Source organism: Tauraco erythrolophus, chromosome 9, assembly GCF_009769465.1.
Source record: "Tauraco erythrolophus isolate bTauEry1 chromosome 9, bTauEry1.pri, whole genome shotgun sequence".
In the NCBI taxonomy this organism is placed as follows: Eukaryota; Metazoa; Chordata; class Aves; order Musophagiformes; family Musophagidae; genus Tauraco; species Tauraco erythrolophus.
This window is the reverse complement of record NC_141473.1, coordinates 6709368-6737210: the sequence shown is the minus strand read 5'-3', so window position 1 is coordinate 6737210 and position 27843 is coordinate 6709368. Positions and strand designations below refer to the sequence as shown.

At 44.3% G+C, this 27843-nt stretch overlaps 1 protein-coding gene across 1 annotated transcript; it reads right to left on the bottom strand.

The window, feature by feature from the left end:
* Nucleotides 1-4657: 4657 nt before the first annotated feature.
* RGS10 (regulator of G protein signaling 10) lies at nucleotides 4658-26275 on the bottom strand. Its single transcript, XM_086616512.1, has 5 exons — nucleotides 26227-26275; nucleotides 19793-19911; nucleotides 18227-18313; nucleotides 10946-11089; nucleotides 4658-6961 (listed from the first exon to the last, which is right to left on the bottom strand). The coding sequence occupies exons 1-5, from the start codon at nucleotides 26273-26275 to the stop codon at nucleotides 6815-6817; spliced, it is 546 nt and encodes a 181-aa protein (XP_086472638.1). The 3' UTR covers nucleotides 4658-6814.
* Between the last annotated feature and the right edge of the window lie 1568 nt (nucleotides 26276-27843).

Below are 27843 nucleotides of genomic sequence, written 5' to 3'. Positions count from 1 at the left end.
AGTGTTATTGGCCCAACTACAGAGGATACGATTTCCCTTAAGTCTTTGCCCAAGGCCGAATGATGACTCCAAAAATAACAAGTCGCCTTGAGGTTGGAAATTTTGGTTCAGAGAGATTTTGTTCATGTTCCGTAAACGATACACAAATATTCACCCAAGTGGAAGGAAAATGCTTAAAAGCTATGTAACGTCATGAATGAGACCAAGCCTGAGATGGAAATAATTTACTTAATTCTTCGCAGCACTGCTGTCATTTCCAGCCATCTGTTAGCTGGGACACCGCGGATAATCTATTAAGCAGCTTGGGAGTGAAACCTTCCGAAAGCAGAGATCACAAAGAGTTCACTTATTTCTCTGCAGTAGAAAAGGAAGTGGGTGGGGAAAAGGGATGAAAGGATGAAGCACACAGCTCATACTCTTCTGGCTTCAGGATGAAAGTTTTGCTCTAAAAAAACCCTGGTAATGTCACACTACTTTAACGAAAAATGGTGTCAAAGATGTGGAGCGAGCAGCAGTCGGAGGTGTTCCGTGAGCCCGATTATCTTCATTACATGATAAACTGCAATATAATCCTAGAGGTCTTCTCTAGGCCTGTGGATTTGTCAAGCAGCCTGGTCGGGATGTTAAGGATCCTGTTTTTTAATAGCGGCTGACAGAACAGTGCAAGAAAAGCAGCAGAAATGGATTTCCCATTCATTTTGGGAGCGACTTGCTCCTGCAGGAAACACCAGAACTCTGCCCCTGCGATTTGGTCACGTGCTGAGGTGCCAGGTCTCAGCGACGGCTGCAGCAGTGTTCCCTTCTGTCCCTCAGTTTTGGGGGTTTCATATCGTTCAGCATCTCTTCACAGGCTGGAAGAGGGGCATCAAGCTCGTCCTCGATGCTCTTTGCTGTCAGGTCCATCTCTGCAGCATTTCAGGTATGCACACAGGACATTTTCACGTTGTGTGTACTGCAGATGTGAAAGAATGTCTGAACCTAGTATTCAAACCACGGAAAAACTATGAAGTCAGTAAATACAGAACAGGAACTGAGAACAATTCATGTTAGGCTGTTTCTCTGGACTGTAGCCTGAAAAAGAACCTGGAAGGATTTAACTTACCTCCAAGGCAGTAGGGTTTCTGTGACACTGGGAGAGCTTTAGTGCTGTGATCATTAGCGTAACTTGTTCAAGTATTTCAAGCTCTCACCTCATCTTATTAATGACATGGAAAAACACTTGGAATCTATCTAATCAAACGCTCACAAGCAGCCATGGCCCACGGGCAGCTGAGACAGGCCTGATGAAAACAGAAACCACATTTGTTGACACCGATACAACTTTAGCTGTGCTCCTGCCAGCTGAACGGCACACTGGCACCTCACTGTTGAAGCCTTGTTGACCACCACGATTTCCCCAGGGCGGAGAGGTCGGGCCAGGCAGGACAGCTCACACACAAACCCAGGATTCCGCTGGGAGAACACACACTGAGGGGTTGCTGCAGCCACACTCCAGTAAGAAAACAAACAGCTGGACACTTCTGGAAATTTGTATTTCAAAGAAAATGAAAAGCCCCTGTGCATTTCCCATGCAGTCTCAGGACACCCCATGACCAACAATTCCAGCGTTTGCCTGACACATGGAACAGTGGGTAACGCTCCCCCCTCCCCTGTCCCTACCCATGCAGCACCGCTTTTCTCAGCCAACTTTTTTTCTGGTTTGTACGTTTGTGTGTAAAGTGAAACAAGCTTTTCAAAGCCAAGGAGCAGCAGGGGAATGCAGACGGGCAATGGTTTTGGCTTTTAGGTGTGTTACCTCTGGAAAACCTACAGCAACAGAAAAATACGGCAGAAACAAGCGTGTAACAGCATCTGTGCCCCGTGCCCAGGGTATAACGCTCAGCATGCCGGTCACTGTTTCCCTTAGGAAATATCCTGTCTTGGACTGATTCAGATGAGCACAGGCCAAGGCAGGAACAGTGGTGGGGGAAGGGACAAGTGCTGGCCCTTTTCTAAAGTTGTTCTGTAGTATCAAGCATGCTCAGGAGGTGGAGAGCATCATCTGCTCTCTAATGCCAACTTTCAAAGCAATTTTCATCCGTTTTCTTAGACACACTGATTCCCTCAAGTTTCCAGTGAGTTTTAAGCAAAGCAACACCAACTGCCTTTAAGGAAAACCAGAGTCATTTTAGTATTTCAGCGTAGTTTTTAAAAGCAATTATTGCCTACGGAAAGTTCACCAAGGCTATCACGTTTGAGGAAACAAACAGCAGTGATCTTCCTGTATTTGCAGCTTTCCTCTAAAATCAATATCCCTACATGTTATTCTGCCAAGAACCAGGAGATGGTGCTGCTAAATTTCGCTATTATTTCATTTATCCGGAGAGCAGCCACATCCTGTAAAACGCCTCTCCCTGTTTGATAGAATCATAGAATGGTCTGAGTTGGAGGGGACCTCAAAGATCATCTAGTCCCAACCCCCCTGCCATGGGCAGGGAAACCCTCCACTACACCAGGTTGCTCAAAGCCTCATCCAACCTGGCCTTCAACACTTCCAGGGATGGGGCATCCACAACTTCTCTGGGCAACCTGTTCCAGTGCCTCACCACCCTCAGAGTGAAGAATTTCTTCCTTATATCTAATCTAAATCTCCCCTCTTTCAGTTTAAAGCTATTGGCTCTTGGCCTATCACTACATGCCCTTGTAAAAAGTCCCTCCCCAGCTTTCCTGTAGGCCTCCTTTAAGTACTGGAAGGCTGCAATTTCTTTCCCCGTCATCCCAAGCCCTTTAGTATCGGACACATATCCTGACTGAAATGGATTTGCCAGTCTCATCAGCCGACACGTAAGTAGCAGCACTGATGAAAGGCATCTTGCACTTCATTCTAATAAAGCTCCTAAATTAGAGGGATCAGCTGTGCAGCAGCTGCTGAACACACGCATGGCAGCACAGTAAAGTTACACAGATCCTTTGGGCGGAGGATGCTCCGCAACTTACTTTTAACTGTTGCTTTTAATTGTGCCAAAAGGGCCCTTGAAGCCCTTGGACATCAGCTGTGTTGGGTTTAAAGCAAGAGGGAAACGAGCACCATCACATAAACAACAGTTCTGGTGTGTCTGGGGACAGCCGCTTGGCAAAACTGTTTGACTTTGTAAGACTGGCTGCTCTGTTTTAGGATGAAAAAAGTTATAAACAATTTATAAAAGGGGAAATACATCTCTTTTCAGCTTTGAAGCACGATTCAGGACCTCTCTCTAGTCTTCATAGACCTAATTAGTTTTTAACCCAGATGCAAGCGTTACCCACTTAAAATCAATCTGAATCTTCAGTAAAAACATAAGCACGTTCTGAACTATTATCCCAACCTGAATATTCAAACCTTCTTCTCTCTCTCCCTAGTTTTATAAAACTCTCCTTCTCCACATCAGCAGGTTAGCAACTTGAAGGAAGTGTGATGGAAGAAATGCAACGGCAACAAAGAAATGGGAGGAGGTGAAGGAGGAACAAGAAGCATCTTCTGCTGTTCCAGTGACTTTCTGCAATTTGTTCAGACAACGGCTCACTCAGAAGCGAAACCCATCATGTCATCCCATCTTCCTGCCCTCCAAGAGAAAAAACATACTATGATAGCATGTGAGCAACCGTGTTAACAAGGACTGAAAGCAGAAAACAGGATAACTAAGGGATATGAAGTGGTCTTGGCCCAAACTGGGTTTTATCAAAACATAAAACAACTGCCAGCACACGGATTTGGTGTATTTGTAGAATATTTTAATTTTTAGCTGAGAAACACACAATAGGGTAGAGTTTAAGGCATGCGATCAGGCACGAAACTTCTCTTGCTTGCTTTTTGTGCTCATACCTTCAGTGTAAGTTCTATGAAAACGAGTAGATCCTATCTTTAATCTGTACGTAAAGCAACTCTGAGTACTCACTTAACAGCCTGAGGTTCGACGCAATGTTTACAGTTGCTCCTGGAAAGCAGGATTTACTTATAGGGAAACTCGGTTCTTTTTCTGTCTGTGCAATTTGTTCTGTGCCACATACAGAAAACGTCATATATTTCACAAAGTAAGTTTGATCAGTGATAATGTCAACAGAAGCAAAATAACCTTCTCCACATATATACACACTGCAGTTACAGACACCTGCTTGCACGGTTTTACTTTGATTGCTCTTTTTCTGGAAAATACAGACAACCTAATGGACAGGAAAAAAAATTTGATTTCTGCACCTTGCAAGTCTAGTTGTTGGTTTTCTTCTAAAAACACAAACTAAAACCAGATACCACAAAAAAGACTGCCAATGGGGCAATGAACGTTCTACTGCTGAGGCAAAGGAGCAATTCAAAGATTAAGAATTTTGTGGATTTAGGTACCTTTATCTTAGAAACATCACAGGTACTGAAATAAACATCATAGGCATAGAGATGCTGCTAAAAAAGACATTTCCATTTGAGTAACTTGTGGTTGGTAGTAGTGTACAGCACCTTTGTGTCTACTCCTACAGGGCGTTCGCTCTTAACAAGCAAATAATACAGTACCTGTCAGGGAGCCAAGGAAAATGTTGCTTATAAGCGGCTACAAACAAGTATTTTCTTTCTTTAATGCCCTACCATTGTCCATACTGCTTCTGGTTTTATTTTTTATTATTATTATTTTAAAACATGGTAGTCAAAGACTCTTCTCCCTTACTCATGCATTTTTAAAATCAATATGATTAAAAATGAATCTACTGTGCATCCATGCGATGAATGTGGTAAGAGCTCATTCTGCATTTTTCCTATGAAGGCCCCCAACCTGCATTTTTCTGTATCACTAAGCCTTCTGCTGCAACAATCGGGAAGAGACAAATCCCAACTCCGAAATGCATTTAAGCAGCCCACTCCCAAGGACTTCAGTGGTATCAGAAGTTCCATTCTCTGCTGTGGCAGGTGTTAAGGATTCCTGCACATGCTTACTTAGTTCCTATTCAGCAAAACATTGAAACACAACTTAAGCATGAGGTCAAATACCACCGAAAGTGCCTGAAGCAAGATTATGCCTTCAACATTAAATCTTTTGAGAGCATAAAAGGAAAATGAACTCAGTGCATAAGAATTACAACTGAAAATGTAGATACGGAAGCACTGACCTTTTCTTTGATTTCCTAAAAATGAACAGGCCATTTAGCTCTGTGGCAAGAATCAGAACTCCTGTTCCCACTCTTAGATCTAACTCGGGAAGAGCTCATGGAAATAACTTTCTTTACATGTTACCTGCAAGAGTGGCTCAGAGTTAGAAGAAATAATCAAGTCTACCAAGTGAGTTTGCATCCTCAAGAATTACAATCTAGACTTAGTTTTAAAATGTTGATAGCAACAGTAATGTATAAAACATACCTGGCCTTTCTGACAAAAAAAGAACTACAAAATGATCAAAAGCTAACTGTGCATTGAGATTAGTCAGCACATACACAGAAGTTCCAGAAAAGCAGTGCAAAAAAAGAAAGAGTAAATAATGAGAGAACGTGAAACAGCTAGACTACACACGGCAAAGCTTGTAAATAGAGCACGTAGCTAATACCCTTTCCCAACTTAAACTGCAATTTAGTAACACTGCAGGGAATTAATTCAAAAATACATGAACACATGAAAAATCGTATGCCAAAATGTGTTTTTTGGCCCTGACATAGTTCCAGGACAATGCGTAAGGCTCATTGGGAGCATCTTCCTTTACCAGTGCAACATTTCATCTTTGATTGCTCTGGGCAGAAATAAATTCCCCTTTCTCTCAAGCTTGATGTGATAACGGCTAAACCACAACATCAACCCCCTGTTCCATGGCAGCTATCAAAAGTTACAATTAGGAAACCCTGAAATACTTCTCTGGGGCAAACAAAATTAGGCAGGATGACTTTAGCAGAAATATTTTAGTAAAACAAAGCCAGATTTTTTGTTTGGTCCTTTGCCAAAGTATTCTTGCCACATGGAGCGAGATTACTCAGGAGACCTAGGAGAGACCAGATGCTTTCCAATACTGGCATCTGACACTGATGTTATGCTGATATGCAGGACATGCCCCAGTCGAGCTCTGCTGTAATCAGTGTGCCTGGAGTGGGATATTAACTCTCAGGTTTCCCAGTGGCTAAATTCTTCAGAGATTCTATCTTAGAGCTTTTATTCCCAATGGAATACAGGTCATTCCATCCTCTGAAGAAGGTGATTGTCTATTGCAAAAAAATGGGGAAAAGGTAAGAAATACAGAAATTAAAATCATGACTAGCCAAGTGCTTTGATTCAACAATAAAGGCAAAGCAAAACAGATTTCACCTCAAAAGACCAAAGTTTAAATGGAAGGGACTGGATTCTACTGAGCTTAACCGTGAAGGATGCTGTCCCTTCATGATTAAGTTTGCTGCGAATGAGTCATCCACAAAGTAACACGAAATGTACTCCTCAATAGCTTCTTCCAACAATTCAGGATGTAAAAGCTGGTCGCAAATAACAATTACAAGGCAAAAATAAAAAACGAACCACTCTGTCTCCCATTTCTCATCATCATGACTCCTCGCAAAAGAAAACACAAAAATTGAAAGCATTTAACTTGTGAAATATGAAATGCAATTCGTGCTATGGAGGAATACCTCAGCCTTTTAGCTAAGAAACAGTCTTTCCACAGGTGCTTGGTTATTAGCTATCATGCAAAAACAATTAGTCATTCAAGCAATTAAGAAGGTAAGTATCTCCTAAAAAGGTTTCGAGCTTTCCAAGCCCTAAATGCAACTGCTATAAACCTAGACTGTTCCTGAGTGTAATTTAGTTACTGTATTGTCTCTCCTGAAGAGATTTATTGTATCATGTGTTGTAAATTCTTGATGCTCTTTTAGCTGCAGTCTGAGCCTCTGGTGAATTCTCCTCTTGCTCCTCAGACTTCTTATGGTTTAGGAATACGTCTGACTTTAAGAAGCGGCTGTAGCTGTCATACTTCATGAGATTGAATATCTGGTAAGAGGGGGGAAAAAAACCACAAAAACAATGACCTAAGTAAAACTATATTTTAAATGAGAAAGACAGTATGTTAATTCTAATGTATTTTTGTTCTGTTAGTACTAAAGCATTACTAAAAAGCATGACATTAAAACACACTTCAAACTCTCAAAAGGGGTTGCATGTAGTAAACAATATTGTAGGTTCCACGGTCACTGTTCTGCAATAATGTCCGTATCAGTTAAGGAATCAGATTACGGTTTTCACAATAGCCAACTTTGAAATCCTTCCACTGAAAAGCGGGAGGTTGCATGCCATGGTCACCAGGTAGGATTTTACAGCTGATGATCAGATAACTGCAGGTGTGGACAAGCCAGGACATTAGCTGGTCCCCTCCTACAGCAGCCTTAGCCCTGCAGAGCCATTGGGAGTGAAACCTAGCAGGGGTGTCCTTCTGGCAGGGTAACTGGAAGATATTCAGAGGGATGAAGTGGAGCTGAAGAAAAAGAGGTACCTTGGGGCTGTTCAGCCTGGAGAAGAGAAGGCTCCGGGGAGATCTTATTGCAGCCTTCCAGTACTTAAAGGGGGCCTACAGGAAAGCTGGGGAGGGACTTTTTACAAGGGCATGTAGTGATAGGACACGGGGCAATGGCTTTAAACTGAAAGAGGGCAGATTTAGATTAGATAAAAGAAAGAAATTTTTCACTCTGAGGGTGGTGAGGCACTGGAACAGGTTTCCCAGAGAAGTTGTAGATGCCCCATCCCTGGAAGTGTTCAAGGCCAGGTTGGATGAGGCTTTGGGCAACCTGGTGTAGTGGAGGTTTTCCCTGCCCATGGCAGGGGGGTTGGGACTAGATGATCTTTGAGGTCCCTTCCAACTCTAACCATTCTATGATTCCATGATTCTACTCTTGAATGTTATAGAATAGCTCATTACACATGCAGAACACTGGATAACTAAGAAATGCCTCTAAATAATCTACACAAATACTGAAACTGCAAACTGAATCTAGACTGAAACAACTGGTTTAACTAATGTTTCTTAAGCTTATGCCAATCCTCCTACCCTTTTCAGATTACTACACAACTAAATGCCAAGACGGGTCTCAGGCCAGATCAGAAACGCTGCAGGTACCAGCCACAAAAAGCTGATCTGGCACAGATGCAATTTGTCAGTTAAAGCGTGGTTTAAAATTCGTGATGGATTAAACTTGTGCCATTGGGCTTTTCACGCGCCCGAGAGTCACCCTTATTCCCACAGCCAGTGTACAGCCAGCACAGAAGCGTGAAGCCAGCACTGAGTACAGCTTTTCTCTCCCAGGGCTGGAGCTTAGGCCTGTCCCTCAACACAACTGCTTTCTCTTCTATTTACACGCATTTTGGACAAAAAACCTAGAACTCATTTGGCGCTTTCTGAAAACAAGAGGGCTTGGGACAGGAGCCTGGAATTTGTGCAGGTGTCAAGGTTAGGAATATATTTTGCTTGGTCTTGAAACAGAAGGGAAGGAAAAAAGTAAACCTCAAAACTATAACGAGGCAAATGGAAAGCCTACATCACCCTCTGCCTTTTATTTCACTGGTGGAGCCCCTCTGAGTCATGCCTTATGACAGATTACATTTCATGGTACTCGGAATAACTACATTTCCAAGAGGAATTTCTGGATTCTGACCTGCATGTGTGGATAATCCATGCATGGACAACTGGAGTTTCACCTTCATGGGCCTCATTTCTAACTGATAGTAAAACCAGGTAATACAACTGTTTGTTAGGAGGAAAAAAAACAATCACCTCAAATTGCTTTTTCCTTTCACACCCTCAAGGAACCTGGACAAACAAAGGCAAACACACAAAACTTGACTGTTCTTGTCTGTGCGTTTGCTGAAATATCCCCCTTGCAAATAAATTACATGAAGCATTTTACTAACCACTGTTTGTTTACATATCTAAATATTTAAATTCACGTTTAAAACAGGGAAATCTTGCTTTGTACACTACATATTGGAAGACTAAAAATCCCAAAACACCCTCTCGATGTAGACCCACATCAATGCAGTTCAGCAAAGTCAAAGTACACCTCCTGGAACTGGCCAACTACAATATAATTAAATTTATCCAACTAGCTCAAGGAAAAAAAAAATAAATCGTAAGGAAGACATTGCCTGTCAAAACGCCGTAAGTCAGTGTTAAGAACTTAGACCCCCTCTTGTTCCTGGTATAATTTGAAGCATCTCCCAAAGAAAAGGAGCACTGTAAGATCAAAATCTTCTGGAGTCTGGTCAGCCAAAAACACAGGACAGACAGATTTTTTTGCATGACGTGCATGCAAAAGCAGAATTGTCTTTTTCCCTCCCCTCCTCTCATCACTTCCGTTGAGCAGGAACATTTACCCCTTCAGCATTTTGAAATCTACAGATTCCTACGAACCACTCTAACATCACTTCATTCAGCATGAACAACTGCCTCCAAGCTATTTGTTTAAGGCCATCCCATCAACACAAAACCACATCCCACAAGTAGCCCCATTTAAATCAGCAGGTCTCTGGAGAACTGAAGTGCTAGTTACCAGTAATGCTGGAGACCAGATCGGGGCTTTCAAGCTCTGCTTTTTTATATTTCAGACACATAGCGTCTGCAATAGTTAAGCCTGTTCTTCAGAGAACAAATTATACCACTCTTCCTAACTTTATAAGGATTGAAAACTAGGGAAAACCATAACTCTTCCTGAACTATTATCTAACAGCAATAAACAAAAACTTCAAGTAGTGGAAACCTGCAACAACCCACAAATGTTCTGCGTTTGGTTTTAAAAGTTCACAGACTTTCTTCCCACACTAGTGGGATCCCTCTGTCACTGGTCTAGCATGTCTCCAGTTCAGGTAGTACTAATCCCTAGCTGTTCATGTGCATGCTCATTTGTAAAACTGCAAAACATTTTAACTCCACTAGTCTCTCCAGCTTGGCTCTCACAACCACTCACCCTGAGCTGCTGTGCTTAGATTTACCAGAACATTTTCTTTCCCTTCCCTCAAGTCAGAAGTTCTTCCACAAAAAACTTTGCTTCTTGAGTGGAAGAAATGGAGTTCCAGACATTTCCACTGCAAATTACTTGGAACCTGCTTGAAGGACGGCAGAGCCTTTGCTCCTCAGACCACTTCAACTGACCCAGCCACTGCCCAACTAACATATTCAGTACCTGATGTGAAATGGGTCAAAACCACTAGTTAAATCAGCGAGCTGTTTCTCCACAAAGAGCTGAATGGAAAATAAAGTAGTCCTGAGGATGGTACAGAAATTAAAAATAGTACAGACTGCAAAGGCTGGAAAGCCACAGATAAGAATGACTCACTTCATAACTTATGCTTTAAAATCAGCTAAATATCAAGAAAATTTACCACCAAAAGACATGCCTGCAAAACGTCACCTAATCTCTATCAGACCTCCCAGGATCTGTCGGAAAAGGCAAAGCAGATACCAATTCCTTTTTTAAGTTCTGTGTGTTACAGAAGAGGAGGCTTTTCAGGAAATTGCATTATATTCATATTGATATAAATAGTAAAACAAAGCAAAGCGAAGAATCTTGAGCTCTCAAGGAAACCAGTGGCAACTACGGAAACAAATATCAGCAATGACTCAAAGCAAGTGAATACAGAGGAAAATGTAGGCACAACGTTAGTCAGCTGGGTGATTCTCAAGCTACTGGCAGAGAAACCCAGCAGAAAACTTCATCCAGGAGAGTTCTGGACTGGAATTAGTCTCTCAACTAACTGGGCCTAGCTAGATGGGGCCAAGAACCTGGGGTACGGTGCATTCACCCTCAGAGCAGCTGCATTAATATCTCCCATACAGAAGCAACCCAGCTCAGTGCCCACCTATTCAATCCATGCCACAGGCAGCAGTAGGCAGACTCCCAACTTTCCTTTATTAGCTCATGCTTAGAAAGCAGCGTCCATTCAAAGCAGACAAAAACTAAAGAAAGTTGTTGAAGAAAATAACTTTACCTGGTCCTGGAGCTTCTGAAACATGAGAGGGTGGGGGGTCTCCAAAATGGTCTCATTTAAACGGGACTGCCCTTCAACATTGACTTGGGAGGAAGCTTTACTGGACAGGAAAGTCATGTAAATTTCTTTAGCTTTTTCTTGCATCTGCAAAAGGACATATTTATTTAAAGATTTAGTTGCTGTGGGAATACTCTCTGTATTTGTTAATGTTTTGTTGGAGACTGCTCTGGGTCACTTACTTCTTGAGGTTCACATCTTCAAACCAAAACATAGTCTGAATTAAAAAAGAAAACAAGTAACAAAACAAATACACATAGATGAGCTTATTTGTGTGTGTTCACTTGTACTGGAGGAAAAACATCTCTGCAGGCCAGCTCCTGCACTGACGTAAGTGGAAGCCACCAGTATTCAGCACTTAGGTTAAACAGCAGGTTGTGATGTTTGAACCTGACAATCCAGTGCAAAACTGCTCAGCATCACCAACTAGACCTTGTCTTCACTATTTAGAAGACTATTGTTACTAACAGATAAACAGCATGTGCCAGGAACCCAGAGGGAAAAACACCGTGGAAACTTACCGCAAGGCAAAACTGAGCAAAGTTAGTGTGCAATCCATGCTACTGCCAATAACCTTGTTGTAACTACATTTTTACCTCTGGGCAGCTCACATGCAGCACTGACTACATCATTAAAAAAAAAAAACCAAGAAGTACTTTTTTGGCTAATGGTAAAGATACGACTCTCAAGAGCCTCTGAAAGCTGATAAATAAGGGTAGGCGTGACTCACACGAAGCAGTTTGTTAGCATTTGCCCCGATTTCTGCAACCCTGTTTCAGTGTTCTTCTCTTGATAAATGAGTAATGGCGATAACATTTTGACCCTACTTCACATCTCTAAGCTTCTAGGCAGTAAATGACTGGCCACAATTGTCCAAAATTAAATACTAGCTCCCCCTTGACCAGCAGGTCAGATAAGAGAGAGCCAGTGGGTGAGAAGAGAGCCAAACCCCGGCAGCAGGCAAACCTCCCTGCTGCAACCTGAACTCTGCACACCAAAAACACGGCCCGCGGGGCACCAGGCACCATACCATCCTGAGCCACTGGTACTGGTCGGTCTTCCCCACTGTACATCTAATGAGCAACCACATCCCCAGACCAGCACGAACTGAAGGGCTGCATCTTTGATGGGAAGTGGGCTTGAAGAAGGAAGCATTTAAACCCTTACCCATGAAGGAGTCAGAATTTCTTTCATGTTTTACAGCTGAGAATCAACATTTGGAGATAATTAGAAGAAAAGCTACATGTGTTTGTCAATTCAGAAGGCCTAAAGAGTTAACTCTCTCACTGCTGAAGGGGACACATGCTTTCCAGTATTCTTTTTTAAACCAGATCATTCATGACTGTCATGATGGAGCCACACTCTTCTCACTGGCATCCAATGATAGGACAAGGGGAAATGGATATAAGCTGGAACATAGAAGGTTCCACTTAAACATGAGGAAGAACTTCTTCCCAGTAAGGGTAACAGAACACTGGAACAGGCTGCCCAGAGATGTTGTGGAGTCTCCTTCTCTGGAGCTGTTCAAAACCCGCCTGGACGCGTTCTTGTGTGATCTGATCTAGGCGGTCTTGCTCAGGCAGGGGGATTGGACTAGACGATCCTTTGAGGTCCCTTCCAATCCCTAACATTCTGTGATCTGGTGGGTAAAACATCATGTGTCACGTGCATTAGAATCATAGAATGGTTTGGGTTGGAAGGGACCTCAAAGATCATCTAGTTCCAACCCCTCTGCCACGGGCAGGGAAACCCGGCACTACACCAGGTTGCCCAAAGCCTCATCTGACCTGGCCTTGAATACCTCCAGGGATGGGGCAATTAGGTCACAACGAAGCGTTTTTAACAATTTCTGATCTTTCCAGTTTCACAGATCAGGGAGGACTGGGTCAGCCATGTCTGTTCTAAATGAAGAATTAATCCAGCTGATGAGAGGTTGACTGCTTTAACTGGTAAAGACGATACCCGAATGCAGACACAGTAAAGGTACCTTTAACTATCATCACATGAGCAAGCATAAGTAATTGCACTGTCTGTCAGTCCTACCTGAATAACTTTTGAACCTGCTGTCCAATTTCACCCACATTTAAGAGAGGGGCAAAGGACTGAGAAATAATTACCCTCCTACTGACTCAATGGGAAAGAGTAGCAAGACAAAGAAAACGGAGAGAAAAAGCAGCACATGCACCAAGAGAAAAGCTGCAGTATATGTTCAAAAGTTATCTACTCTACTTGAACTGTCAGCATGTACTTAACAACTGGCTAATCGAGGCACACATAGCTCCACGTCAGCCGCAACGCAAGGTGCTGCCTGCCCAAGGAACACAGGAGCAGGCTGGACACTGCAGAGAAAGAGCAGAGGAAGGCTTGAGGGGAAACACGAAACTAGAAGTAATGTGAGGAAGTTTAAAGAACACGGGGGGAACAAGAGGATTGTGTGGGAGGCTGGTGAGATGGGGAGGATCTCTGGATTTTGCAGGGAAGAGCAACAAAGAAAGGAAGTGAAAGAGCTGTGGTAGGGAGAGGGGTCACTGGAGAGACGCAGGAGACCTGACTTGACAGTAATGGGGAAATATGAACACGCACAGCTAAATGTTACAAGTCCTGCTGCATGTGGAACAACTGGTGTGCTACATCTATGCTTCAGTAGTAGAGCATCAGTTTAACTTCAGTAATTGTTTTTTTTTAGAGAAAGTGCAGTTAAAGCTGCCCGCACTTTATACATCTCTCAAAGGACATTCAGGGAGAGGTCAGGTTCGGGCAGAGGAGACAGCGACGTTCCCCATTGAGTGGGTGACATTCTTTGTTCCGCGTCAGCCTGAAATTAATGCTTCAGCACAGGGGACTCGACTCTGGAATTCAAACAACACTTAAACTGGGATCTTTTTCACAGGTGGTTACTAAAGGATTTTTGGCACTTTCCACTTACATCTGTGTGCTCTCCCCAGCATCCGTGCCAAATTCCCATTTGGAGTACAAAGTTCTGTCTACAGAAATCCCCCTCACCATTTCAAGTGGATGCAATATTCTTTCCCACTTCCTTTCCTAAGGTCACATTCAGCTCTCAAGCATGTGTGGTTCCCAAATGAGGTGAATGGAAGTCCCAGACGCTCATCAGAACAGGCTCCCGCAGTTAGCAGCTGCGCAGCATTACCCAGTCCTGCTTAACCATTGCCACGTTCCACATGGGAAGCCACAGAAGAAACTCTTGAATAGGTATATTTTGTTCTGAAATTGTTGCCTACAAAACTTCTTGACAGGGATATTTTGGTGGGTTTCAGCAACAGCTGGAAAGATTCCCTGTTGTTTGAAGCATTTATTACAATCTGTAATTTATTTTTAAAGCTCAGCTGCAAGAGAAGAAACATTTAAATGCTGGGAGGTAGCACAATGGACATGATGTTTATTTCATTAACAGTCACAAATGCAACAGCATATGACTAACTCCAATAAAATATTTAAAGTTAAAGTTTATTCATTTAACCCCACCACTCCCATTTCAATAATTAAATATGTGTCCTAAAACGAAGACCATATGGATGGAAGCAGAGCTCACTACTACAAGCGGACTTGACATAATTCCTTCCTCAATTTTTGCTAAAAATTACATTTCTATTTTAATTTCAATTTTAAAGGAATGATAAAGAAAGAATATCCTATTTTTAAAACTACAGAGGTGTGCCTTGAGCTGCAGGGCGGAGTTTGTGCTTTCATGGTGCAAGAAGACAGGCTGAATCCAGTCCATCTAAAACCTGCCTAGGCCAGTGATGTAGTCTCCTTGCTGTCTAGCTTTGCACATGCCAAAAATCTCCCCTGCTCCCTGAAACATGCATGCATTTTGTATTAGCTCCCCCAAACGAGAAAACAAACACAAACTCGTGGAGCAGTCTGATCTGAACTCCATTTCTGCCTTCTCCTGAAAGCGTTCCCACCACTAGCCTAGAGCCAATACAACAGCCAAGAGCCTGGATTCTCCTTGCCCGTACTCCCTCTGGTCCTGTGATCCAGCAATCCTGGCTGCATAGTGATTCACAGTTGAGAGGAAGGGGACAGAGAAGATATATCTGCACAGCATCTTGCAAGATCTGCCTGTGTTGGCTTGATATAAGTCAGCTTCTAGGCAGAGCCCACATGACTGTGGTTAGAGTAATGACTGAACCAAATTTAATAAGCCTTGAGGAAAGGCCCAGGATATTTTGTTAGAATGGCAATAACACAGCTAGACAGTTTGCAAACAGAAAGCAGGAGCAGGGTGAGCCTGCATCTACCTGCGAAGACCAGAAAGGACACGAGGGAAGGACAGCACATTTACTGAGCTAACCACCCTATGGTACACCAGCCTAGACAAAACCAAACACTGCTCCAGGCTGACACAGAAGGGATGACACTAACACTAGGCAAGATGGATACTTAATCCACTGACGAGGTGATGACCTTTGTGCAAGTTTAAACTGACTGAGAAAAACCTCATGCTAACACTCTCACATCAAGTAACAAAAAGTTTATCTTGCACTTTAAAAACAGGGGAAAAAAAAAATCCCATTCAGTCAGGGTTAAACTGAAATCAGCTTCATCTGACCAAAAGTCTAAGTGTCTGTGAGCTAGTTTCTGCGGTAAACCAGTTTCAACGAGAAGCAGGTTATAAAATAAGTCAAGAGCTGTTTTTAGAATACTTCATTCACATTAGATAGATACAAAGTGATTTCTGCAAGAGTCACTTCCAGAAGACAAATTCATGCCTCGTGCTACCATAAACACTGGAAAGGTTTCTATTTTTAGTGCTTTTTCTAGCTTTGTAAATTACCTAAACAAAGCCATCCATAAGCAGTAGCTATACAAACTTACTGTGAATCTGTGTCATCCTAAAGCACATTTATTCTCGCCAGCTGTAACTGCTTTGGCAGTACTGGTCTCCAGACTGGCCATACTGGGTAATGATTAGTACTGAATAATTAGGCTAAATCGAACCTAGTTAAGTCTCTGTCCGTTCATTTGGCAATTCATTCAAGAATTCACTAAGCTGCTATCTTTATATATCAGTTTACTATTTCCTGTACCAGTATGTGCAACCCTGAAATAACTAAAGAGATGGAAGTCATTTAGCAAGGGAAAATATTATTCCATTGCAAAATGTGGGACCTTACAGAAGGATCTTCCATTTTCATTTCTGTTTTAAAACGCAGTTTGGTACCTGTCCAAGGAGTATCAAGAAAAGGCTACATACCTCTTGGGAAGGACACTGTAGGGTGAGCAAAGGAAAAACCTCTGCCCTGTACAAAGCAAAGGGTTCTTCCCACTTGGTCGTGGGCTGTGATGCTGCCTTCTGCTTCACCAGCTCGGAAAGTCAATTATTGTGAGGGAGCAGGGAGAGAGATCAGGCACACCTAGATCTCCAGCCCAGCACATCGAACATACCAGCCAAGATGCGGTATGGATATTTGGGGACAAAAGAAAGGAAATGCTTTGTCACAGACTGACAACAGCGGGATCTGCAGCTCACGCCGCAGCAAAGCCAGGTCAGTGGGACTGATGGTGCCACACTTGCCCAGACACGAGGTGGCTTCCAGCCCAACCCAAGCAGGCTGCAGCTGGAACATCACCTTACCAGCAAGCAGAGAGGAGAATTCCCAGCCTCAGTTCAGCTACTGATCCCGCTGCCATCACAGTGGCATCCAGCAGTTACCTCTTTCACCCCACCTCATTCACTTTATTCCTCTTTCTGCCCTACATCTTACAGAAAAACAGCCCAATTAGTTGTTCTGTTCTGCAGACTACTTGCATGCGTGGACCTTAATGAGGGAGAGAAGCAGCAAAGTACACAAAGCTGAAGTAGTGCTACACATGACAAAGTCTGCTGTCACACTGAACGTTTTCATCCTCTTGCAAAAACTATTCTTAAACAAGAAAATTGTTTTGAGGGGAATGCTTTTCCAGTGCAAAATAGAGAATATTTATAGAAAGTAGACTCCTCTTCCCTCTCAAAAACACATTGTGCTGAAAATCCAGGCGGTTCTTTTTTGTTCAAAATCTCCTGGGAAAGTTTCAGCTGACAATATTTGACTGGCCTTAAGAGAGGAATCCTGCAGTTTGGACGCAGCTCTCTTACATTTGCACTTTATAATGGCCCCAGTAGCCCAGTTCCTCCATCTGATTCCTATTCCCTGATGTTTCTGATGTTACTCAAAGCTCATATAGTCCCATTTGAAGCAGGTTTAAGCTGCATTTTCCCAGCCTCATGTCCTCGTTAATTTGACCAGAAAAGTGCAAAAAGGGCTGTGCATTTGCACCCACTGCCTTCTAAAATGCTCCCTCTGGCAACAAGAGCTGCACACATGTGAAAAGCATAAAGGTGGGTTTTCAAAAAATGGGCTTATGGGATTTAGGAGTCTAACTCTCAAAGACAGTGCTGCTCAGGTGGAGTTTTGAAACTACTTCACTTCATGCTCACAGAATCCTCATCTCAAAGACCAAATAAATTCAGAATTTCTAAAAAAAAAAAAAAAAAAAATCACAAAAACTTTTCCAGAAACAAGCAAACAAAACACGGTACATATTTTAGGCCTGACTCTATAGGCTTCAAATCCTGAATGTGAAAGTGGATCCTGTGTTCCTAGTGGATCTAAATGTAGACCAAGATTGATGCAGTGGAAAAAACTTACTGGAAGTGGCTGGTTGAAGAATTTCCAGTAGAATATTTTCTACTAGAAAAATATAGCTTTCGTAAAAAGGAAAATGCTCTGCAGGTATATATCAATTTGGACAAATATTTAAACAAAAAAGTCTAAATGGATCCTCAATTTCTTTTGTTTTGTAACTCGTCATTTGCTAAGGCAAAACTTTTCATTTTGGTATTGTAAAACATTTTGTTTGCGCTGTTTGTTATTTTTATGTTCCGCTAAACTATTATAATGGTGTATATTTTCATGTAATAGCCACTACGATTTCTTTATATTTTCAAGCAAGATGATGCAACATTACTGAATTAAACCTTTTTCTATGTCCAAGCAACAACAAAGAGTTCAGGGTTTTCAAAACATGGGAAACTTGACAATTTCTGCATTTTGTTTTAATTTGAAGTAGAACCAGCTTTGTTTCCAAACAATTCCACCACTGTGATTTCAGTGCAATTCCTTCAAATATAGTTGCATGTTATGCAACAGAAACGTTCTAGCTCCAGCTCTGCTATGGAAACTTTGTTGACAAGTTAAATTTATTTAGGAAACATACCTGCTTTTTACCCTGTGTTTTCTTAAATTCTTCACATGCTAGCCAGAACAAAACATTTTCTTCACTAAATTCTTTCTTTAAAAATTCCTACGGAAAAGAAAAACAAATAAGCAAATGTTAGGATCCAATTTCTCAGTTGTTTTTTCTCTCTTGCTACTACAGCTATTAAAACTGGAAGTCGCCTACACCTAGCTTTAGCACAGTAGGAGTTTACAAAACACAGTGTAGCAGAACCACTGCATTAGTGCACCTGCACACTACCAAGACACAAATGAACAATACTATATTCAGCACTCTAAAAGCACGTTCCAGGAGAATGATGAGCTACGTTTAATCTCAGAGCATATCAGTAACTAACAAGATTTTCTTCTGTCTCCCTTAAATAACTCGAGCAATTTTACAGTTATAACTCAAAATGAAATTAAAAAAAAAAAATTCATTAGCAGGTGAGTATAATGAACTATTTTAATGAGACACAGATCACTTCACATTCTCATCTAGTATCTTTCTGGTTTTTTAATGAGTAAAATCTCTACACATAGAAGTGTTTCTAAACATGATCATCAGTGGCAATAAATTCACTTAAGTAAACTAAAGCAGATGTATCTGCATTCTCTAGACAGTGTTTAAACAAAGCACATTCCTCCAAAAGTGAGGCATGTTTTAAAATGGGGAAAAAATGTACATTAAATTTCTTTAGAAAAAATAACGATTCAAATATTTATAGCACTGAGATCATCAGTTTTCACTTTCAAGTGTTAGAAAACAGAGATTAAGTTAAGGCCAAGAATTAAATAGCACCAAGATTACTTTTAAAAAAAAAAAAAAAAGAATTCTAGATCACAGTGTTTTGTAATTCTGGTTTACATCACTTTTCAAACCAGTCTGGCAGGAAATCACTTTATCCCAGCACATTTTATCAGTACTTGGTATGGCAAAACCATACTCAAGTAGGTCGTTCCCATTCCTGTAGCTAATATGGCAAGAAGGCCTTGAAAAACCAACTTGTCATCCTCACCTAGTTAAGGTGAGCCTGCATTTTGAGCTGCACAAGCCCACACTTTGTAGTAAACTTAAAGGGAATTCTTTTCAGTACAGCTGCGGCAACACAGAATAAGAGCCATGCAGAATTATCAGGCTCAGGAGCTGTTAGTGGTAACTCGCTGCTTAAATAGGCACAAAGTATGAGAATAAAGAGCGCAGGATCCGTCCTCAGTGATAAATTAACTTGGCAAGAGGGATCGGTGGCTCAAGAACTGCAATTTATCCAACAGCAACTTGTTAATCCTTGCAACAGCTGACAGATCCTCTTAGAAATATGCAACCAAAAGTCTGCTGTGTGCCTCACGAGAGCAAGCTGCAGCGGCAGTGGGCAAAACGCACTACCTCAGAAGCTCAGCAAATGCCACAGCTCCAACTCTGCCACCTCTGCTCAGGGTGCATATCTAGAAGGACGTATGCCTGCGTGCTTACAGCACTGGCACAGCTGCACCATTTGTGCTGAGACTCATTCAGCTTTAAATCCTAATTTTGGTTTATATAAATATCCATAGTTAACAGAGCAACCCTAAATCTTTTCACTCCTTCTGGATCTTCGAGGAGGTTCTCCAGTGATGTAGCCCATTTTGAGGTTCCTTTCAAGGTTTGGTGGCTGCTGCTTGGGTGACCCTCGCTGTCATTTATCTCTGGAAAAAAAAAAAGAAAAAATGCCATCTTCGTTAGAAGTGATTAATGCCACATGCATTTCTTTCCCATTGTCCTCTGGACCCTTGGATTACAGCTGCTCTCTTTAAAGGAAACACCACAAAACTGAAAATGAAAACACACACACATATTTGAATTCTGCTTTGCCTCTAAGGAGGAAAAAATGCCTTGCAGTTAGATAACTCCTGAGTATGTAAGCAGGCACTGTCACTGTTTTATACAAGTTCAAGCACCTTTTGCATGTGGAACACCATGACCGCAGCCCGTGTAATAAAAGGACCATTTACCTTTTGTTCTGGCACTGTCAACGACTTTGGCTCCTATAAAGCAAATCCTGATCAGTCATACACATGAAATTTATTTTTAGGAAAAGAACCATCACTGGAGGTTGGGAAAAGGCAAAGAAGGAAGGAAAAATAATGCTTTGTTTAGCAGGAGGACAAGCCCAGTCTAACGGGAGGAAAAACAGCTGGCAGAGGAGCCTCATTCCAGCTGAGTCGACCTGTTATCGGGCAAGTGGTATTTGGGTGCGTTTTCTGTTTGTGTGTTTGTTTTCTAGAATTTCTGAAATTCTGCCTCTGTAAGGGGTACTGAACCGTGCCCACACCTTATCTGCCAGCCAGCCTTCTCACAGACAGGAGAGACGGTGCTTGGTTCTGCGTTTTTCTATCCCAGGGACAAGTATGTACATCCAAGGCTGCTGATGCCAAAAGAATTGTTTGCTGGCTGGCTACCCATCAGAAAACCTATTACTTGGGAAGACTCCAGGAATGTTACTGCTGGTCTGAAAAACTCTAAACCAGACATAAAGCGCTTGGCTTCCTCTCCTCTCACACCCGAAACGCCCAGGGAAGACAGCAGGAGCGCAGGCCATGAGAAAGCAGGCTAAGAGCTCCACTTCGGACCACTGCACACCAGAAAGGTGGACAAAACTCTCACTGTAATCAACACAGCTTCTATTTATTTTTATAACTCCCTTCCAACTTATTAGAAATATGGATCTTAGTAACTTCTGCTTGAGCTCTGTTAAAAATCCCTTCCTCCACCACGAAACTAAACCTCAACAAGTATCACAAAAAACGATCTATGCAGAGCTGTACTATCAGATGCCCTTTCAGCTGGTAGCTAGAATGATAAATGCAAAGACTAAAGCCCTACAAAATACTGGCACGACAGCAAAGCCTGCAGAGTTTTGGTTGGTAGGGACCTGTAGGGTCTATTTGTTTTTCCAACAGTGAGATGGACCACTGTTTTAAATGAATGAACACCTCTTCTCCCTTGACAGGAGCGGGTTCTTTACACAGGAGAAATTACAAAGCTGGAAAAGAGGTAAACTTTCTGGAGCTGTGGATTCCATACCCACTGCCTAGCTCTGAGAGATCTACACTCATGCCCCAAGTAAATGCAGATGTAAAAAAAAAGGAATGCGCCTAAAATGATGGAGCAAATGGTCACTGCAGGCTACGTTTTTCATGTATAAACCCTGTGACTCTCCTTTGCCTGTCCTGCTCTCACTCTGTGATGAAGTTACCAGCACCAACCTGAAATTTCTTAAACAACGAATGCATGACTCTACGTTTGCACGAAACCTTTCGGGATCCAAGATTATAACCAATTTGGGTAAGGACTGGGACAGATTAGTCTCCAAAGCAGCAAGTATACCTACAGCCCTGCTTAAGAAAAGCAATCCCCCTGCAACCCACAGTCTGCTAGTTAAAGGTCAAAAGTCAGAACCTGAAGACGGTCTCCAAACCACTACGGCAGACTTCACACGTGACGCAACAGTATAGTGAGTTAACTGTGCCTCAGCTTCCCCTCTCCTCATGCTAAAGGATGTGGTTCTTGACTATCACTTGCAAAATTTAGTTTAGGAACCTGACTCAAAGTATGTGGGCACCGAATCGCCGTAAAATCTGTGAGATTTAAGCGGGAATACCCAAGTACGTTGTAGCAGAACACAATTACCTCTGAGGAGCTTGAATCTCTTGTTATGATCACACTCACCTGCAAGCAGACTGGCAGCTCTGTGCACACAGCTGCTAACGGCCTGAAGAACCAGGCCATTCCCTTATTTAATATGTGATTTAGCACAGAACGCACAGGAGTAAGGGTTTATTTCTAGTGTTTCTTTTCCAGCCAAATTTTAAGTGGACTTTAATGATTAGTTTGAAAAGCAGGTATTTCAATGAGCCAGTGCAATACAGGGTGGACCCAGCACCATAAGAACCCCAAAAAAATTTCTGGTGAGCAGACAAAGGCTAGAACAAGTGCCTCCACTACCCAGGATGCATCGATCTACTTCCCCTCAGCTGCTTTCACTGGTGCCTCACGTTCTCTCTGTGCTCCCCAACCACTGTTCACCCCAGCTTCCTCTCACTTCCAGCTTACCCAGCACAACCCAACTCCATCCTCTGTTTATGCTCCTCCTGCTCCTCTTCGTCATCCCTCCAAGCGCACCTCCCCTTCCCTCCACCTCCTCCTCCTCTAGCCTCAGAGCAAATTTTGGTTTCGAAGAGAGGGCCTACACGACTTCTTCCTAATCCATCCTGCTGTGCCCTGTTGTACAGGACTCTGCTTCTCAGTTTGTTTTCCCACTTAACCAGCTCCTCACAACCCCCAGATTACCATAGCACTGAGACGATGCTTGCCTGTCCGTTGCTCGTACAATGCAACCCTTTCATTTACCCCTTGCCTCGCTTATTCAAGCTGGGAGTTGCCCAGAGCAGAGGCTATGGGATGTCACAGGTGCTGGGCAGCTCCGCCGTGCCAGCACGGGTGCCACCAGCAGCCGCAATCCCAGCTCCAGCCTGGGCTACAGCTCCCAGCATAGCTCACAGGGATGCAGGGGACACCAGCTGTGGTGTTGCGATGGAGGCAGACCCTCAGATCGCTTGTACATAATATACACAAGAGGCCAGAGGACACTCTTGGATTCTGCTATCAGGTACTGCAGCACAGCTCTTGTCCTGAGCACCCCCCAAAACCACAGTAACTTCATCCAAACAGCCTGCTGGGGACATCTCCTGGCTGGGACCACCTTGTCAGCTGTGCTGGGGGAAAACATGGCTGGCAAGGGCCAAAGCCATGCCAGGGAACATGCCAACAGCTCTGCAGGGCTCAGGTCTGTGTGGTGGGCGCGGCACTGATCAAGCTCTCTCCCTCCGGGCTGAGTACCATTAATCCCCATGTTCAGTGTCCCTTTGCAACTGCCATAAAACATTAACATCCTCCTTCAGCACAAACGTAAATAGGCTGCACATGATACATGACAGCAGGAAACACTCTGGAATTTTATGAGAATATGAAAACTGCTGGGTATTTTTATTATACCTCATTAACTATGCTATCACAAACATTTTTTCTAATACAAAAGTGATCCCCCAGTTAGAATAACTTCCCACTCCACATGCTGATTTCGTTCAGCAGATTTGATGTGTGATGTCTAAATATTTTTTTGAGCTTAAAAGACAGGAAAGAGGTTTTCCCCACTAATGATTCAAGAAGCTAATCCCCAAAACCGTAGCCCATAACACATACTAAATTACCTTTAAAATGATACTTCCACTGAAGTACAATTTAATGAAAGTCTGAAACAATTCATTTTAGAAGGCAATACTGCAATAAAATAAATGTCATTACATGAATGACCCTCCTGAAACCTGTTTATCTCTGTTTGCTACTTGTAAAGGTAAATTTCTCTGTTAAAATCGAGTGACACAGTTAATACACACTTGGAAGTAACGAGCTCGATACCAATGTCTAACAACCAAAATGTATACGTTAGTATGGTCATTTAAATGAGGAAGGCAGACATTTGCCGTTACTGGAAACTGGGAGATAACTTTGTGCATCAAAAAGGGTACTACAAAATGGCAGTTCTCGCACCAACGTTTTTGGAAAAACAACAAACACACAGTGCACAGCAGATGATAAATATGCTGACTACATTTCTTACTGTCAGAAGAGAGTGCTTGTTGTCTTTTATACGGGTTAGAAACAGGGAGGCAGAGAAAGCCAACAAAGCAGAGTCTCTGCTGAAGGAAACTTTCCACTGAGCGTACGACCATAACACAACTGTTGCACGATGTGCAGCGGCCAGCTGCTTCTACAAACACGGTCGATGATTAAGTGCCTGTTTTAACAGCACCATCATTTGAGAGAAGAACCCTACGCTAAGCCAACAAACAGGCAGCTACATGAGCTGGAGCGTTATTTTGGAGAAGCGTGTAGGGAAGCTGCCTTCCGCCATCACACAACAGCGCTGCCACATTAGACTGCGGATAAAGGCTCTTGGTAAGCGACAGATATCGCATTAACTGTCATTATCAGCTGAAGTGCGATATCAAAAACGGCAAATGTTTGCATTCTCCAAACAGGAACTCAGACTGAAACCACAAAAAGCGTCAATAACATCAAAATGCACAACTTGGTCGCAAGACAAAGCTCACGGTTCTAGCCCTTGCTTTGGACAGCCACAAGAAAACATGGAAACTCATCACGCTTGTAGAGATTCAAACACAACTAATTGAGTCAGACGTGCTAATCCATCCGCCTTCCAGAAGGGCTACGCACTACATCAGTCTCCCAAGCTGCTGTCGTTCTCAAACTGTTGACACAGTGGCCTGCGTATCAAACAGCACCGACGCACAGAACCGTGCTGAACGTATCCCTGACCGAAATGCCTATTCCAACTGCCTCTTTCCCACGTGCACTTTTTGCAAACTTCTTAACTTAAAACAACCGGCACACAAGCAGCAGATACGACAAAAGCACCAAGTAAACAGCATATTCCTTATTCTATATTTAAGCATTAATATACAACGTTAAGAAAAGCTGTCTCAATTTCACCTGGAAGAACTTCTGATCGCATCGCCTCCGTTTTCCCTCTTTTCACCTGGAGGTTTCATAAAGCTGCGAGCCATGAACCTTTATTATTCCTTAAGAAGTACTTTAAATACCTTGTCTTTTCCTACGGTCACCAGAATGCCTATCCAGCAACAATCACCAGCCTGGAATTAATAAATCCAAGGTTATGAAACAGTGGGAAACTTCGTAAGTAAGCTGCTGAAAAGGGAAAATTCCCTTACTTTCCATGTATCCAAGTGCCACTGGATGAATCCCCACACAACAATTTTTTCCTAGTAGCAGCTGAATCTCAGACCTTTTCAATATCGAAGGGCTGTCCTTCACATGCTTTGGTTGTTCAAAGCATGAGCCTCAACATCCTCTTTTGACTGTCTCGAACAACAGATGGCTACTGGATTCCACTTTTAACTATAAGGAAGGAAACTAAAGGGACGTTCCGCTTTTGTAGCGCCTCTGGAAGTGTTCACCAGACATACAACCTTCAAAAAAAGAAACAAACAAAAACCCTCTAGAGAAGCATCACATTTGGTTTCTCTTGGAAAGACTGTAACTTTTTACTGCACGTTACAAAACGCAGTGTTATTTTCCAGGATTCCGAGTTTGCAAATTCCACCCCGATGGTTTTGGCAATGACGTGTATGAGCCCCCTTGCAGCGACGGACTTAGAGCATCAGAGACTCCGCGCCACGAGGCGCCCCGTAGCAGCGGCGACACGTTACACCGCCCGTCTGCAGGGGGAACCGTGAATCCCAACATCTCCCACGCCACGGTACCTTCCACTCCGGTACCGACACCCCCTCCAGAGGCCAGCTCTTCATCCAGAGCCTCAACAACCACGCTCCGATGTCCTGGGCTGCTGCCTCGCTACCAACAGCAGCGACACGCAGCAGTTCACAATTAAAACTTGGCTGATGAGGGATAAGCCCGAGCAGAAGCCAGTTCCCTGCTCCGTGCAGCGGCCGGAGCGGGAAGCAGCGCGCTCCGTCCCCGAACGCGGTGAGTCCACGCAGCTCCGCACGCCGGTCACGCAGCCGCTCAGCCCAGCGGGTCACCCCCCGAGCCCCCCGGGCCGCGCCGCGCCGGACACGATGTGACAAAGCCCCGGGACGGGCCCGCAGCGGGACGAACCGCCCCGCGGATGAGCTTTCGCCCGCCGAGCGCGGCCGGACGCGGGTACCACAGCGCCGGGCGGAGCGGAGGCGCCGGCGCGGCCGGGTGGCGGGCCCGCGCAACAGGCGCTGCCGGGTGCGCGCTCGCTCGCCCCCGCTCCGCCGGTGCGCGCCGCCGGGCCGCCAAAAGGGCGGGAGACCCGCTCGCCGCCGCCCCGCCGCCGGGAGGGGGCCCGGCCGCGCGTTCCTTCCCCGCCGCTCGGTCGAAAGAGAAGCGCAGCCCTTCGGCGGCTGCCGGGGGGCCGTCCCCACCCCCGTTACCTGACGGCGGGCGCTTCCTGCTGAGCCGGCTCACGGCCCGGTTAAACATCTCGGGGGCGGCCGCGCGGCCCCGCGCTGCCCGGAGCCGGAGGGGGCGGCCGCGCCTTCCCCGCTCCCCTCCGGGAGGCGCCCCGCGCCGCCCCGGCCCGCCCCGACCGCCCCCTCCAGCCCCCCGCCCGCCGCCTCCTGACAGGCGCCGCGGCCGCGCCCCGCCCGCCCGCCGCGGGGCCGCCTCACCGCCCGGCCGCGGCGGCGGGGACGAGGGGCGGCGGCAGGCGGAGCCTGGAAACGGGGCTCGCACGGCCGGCGGGCCGGGGCTCCTCCGCCCTCACCGCTCTGCGCCGCGCCCCGGGGCGAGGGGAGCAGCAGCGTTTCCACGGTACCGTGAGGCGCACGGGCCGCCAAGGGCGACGTGGCGACGGTGGGTCTCCACTCGCTCTCCGGTGCCCGTGGAGAACGGCACCCTTCCCCTTCCCAACCTAACCCCTTCGCTGTGGGCCCCGAGCTGTTCCAGCCTTCTCCACGTTCATCCCCCCCTCCCCAACAGCATCGTTATTTCAACTCACCCACATTCATCTCATCTCTCCCTCCTCCTTCCTCTTCCCAGGCACAAGCCTCTTCCTCCCCAGCCTGCTCCTTCCATCGCACTCTGGGACATCGGGCATCTCTCTCCACTGAGCATTCAGCCACCGGACGCCGCTACATCTTTGCTGAGCAGGTGCAAGAAACAACAAAAAAAAACTTCCCCAAGACAGTCACCTCTAGTAGGAATCTGTGCAACTTTCTTACCAAAACAGAAGTGCAAAGTTTCTTGTGCTGGGGTGACTCCTTTGCTCTTCCAAGACACGGAAAGAAAATTATTTCTCAACAGGAAAAGCACAATTACTATTTTAACAAAAGTATTTTCACTTTCACAAATAACTTCTTACCAAAATATTTAATCAAAAAGCCAGCACGTAGCCAGCGTGAGAAATTTGTGTAATTCTGACAAAATTGTAAGCCACCAATAGACAGTTTTATCTTCAGGAAGCACACAACAGTAGCGGGAGGTAATGGGAGTGCATAAATCCCACTGGAAATAGAATCGATACCTACAGAAAGTCACAGAAACCACTGCTAGCAGACAAGTCGACATTTGTTTTATTTCCACCTAAGCCAAATCCCATCCTGAACACACCGTAACGCATTTAGAGGTAGCTCTGTTCATAGCAGGAACACCGATGGGCTCCCTATCTCACTGAAACCTATGGATATTTTCCACTTACATGTACAAGGCCAAGACTTCATTCCTGGGGAACTGGTGACACCAGAAAGCTGAACGCAAGAATAAATTGCATCTGTGCTTCCAAAATAAACAGCAGCACAATACCTTCCAGCTGAAGTGATTTGGCCTGCGCACCACTGGACTTCTGCCTTCAGCACCAGGGCCAAAAGTTGTGTTAGCTGGTAAAGATTTCTTGGCTTTTGGTATGGATTTAGGGAAGAAAAAAAAAAAAAAAAGGTTTGCTACACTGCTGAGGGAACTGCTCAACAGCTGCACATGGCATTTCCAAGCGATGTGCGAGACAGGCATGATACATGGACCACAACTGGCATTTCTGCACAAGCATGAGAAAA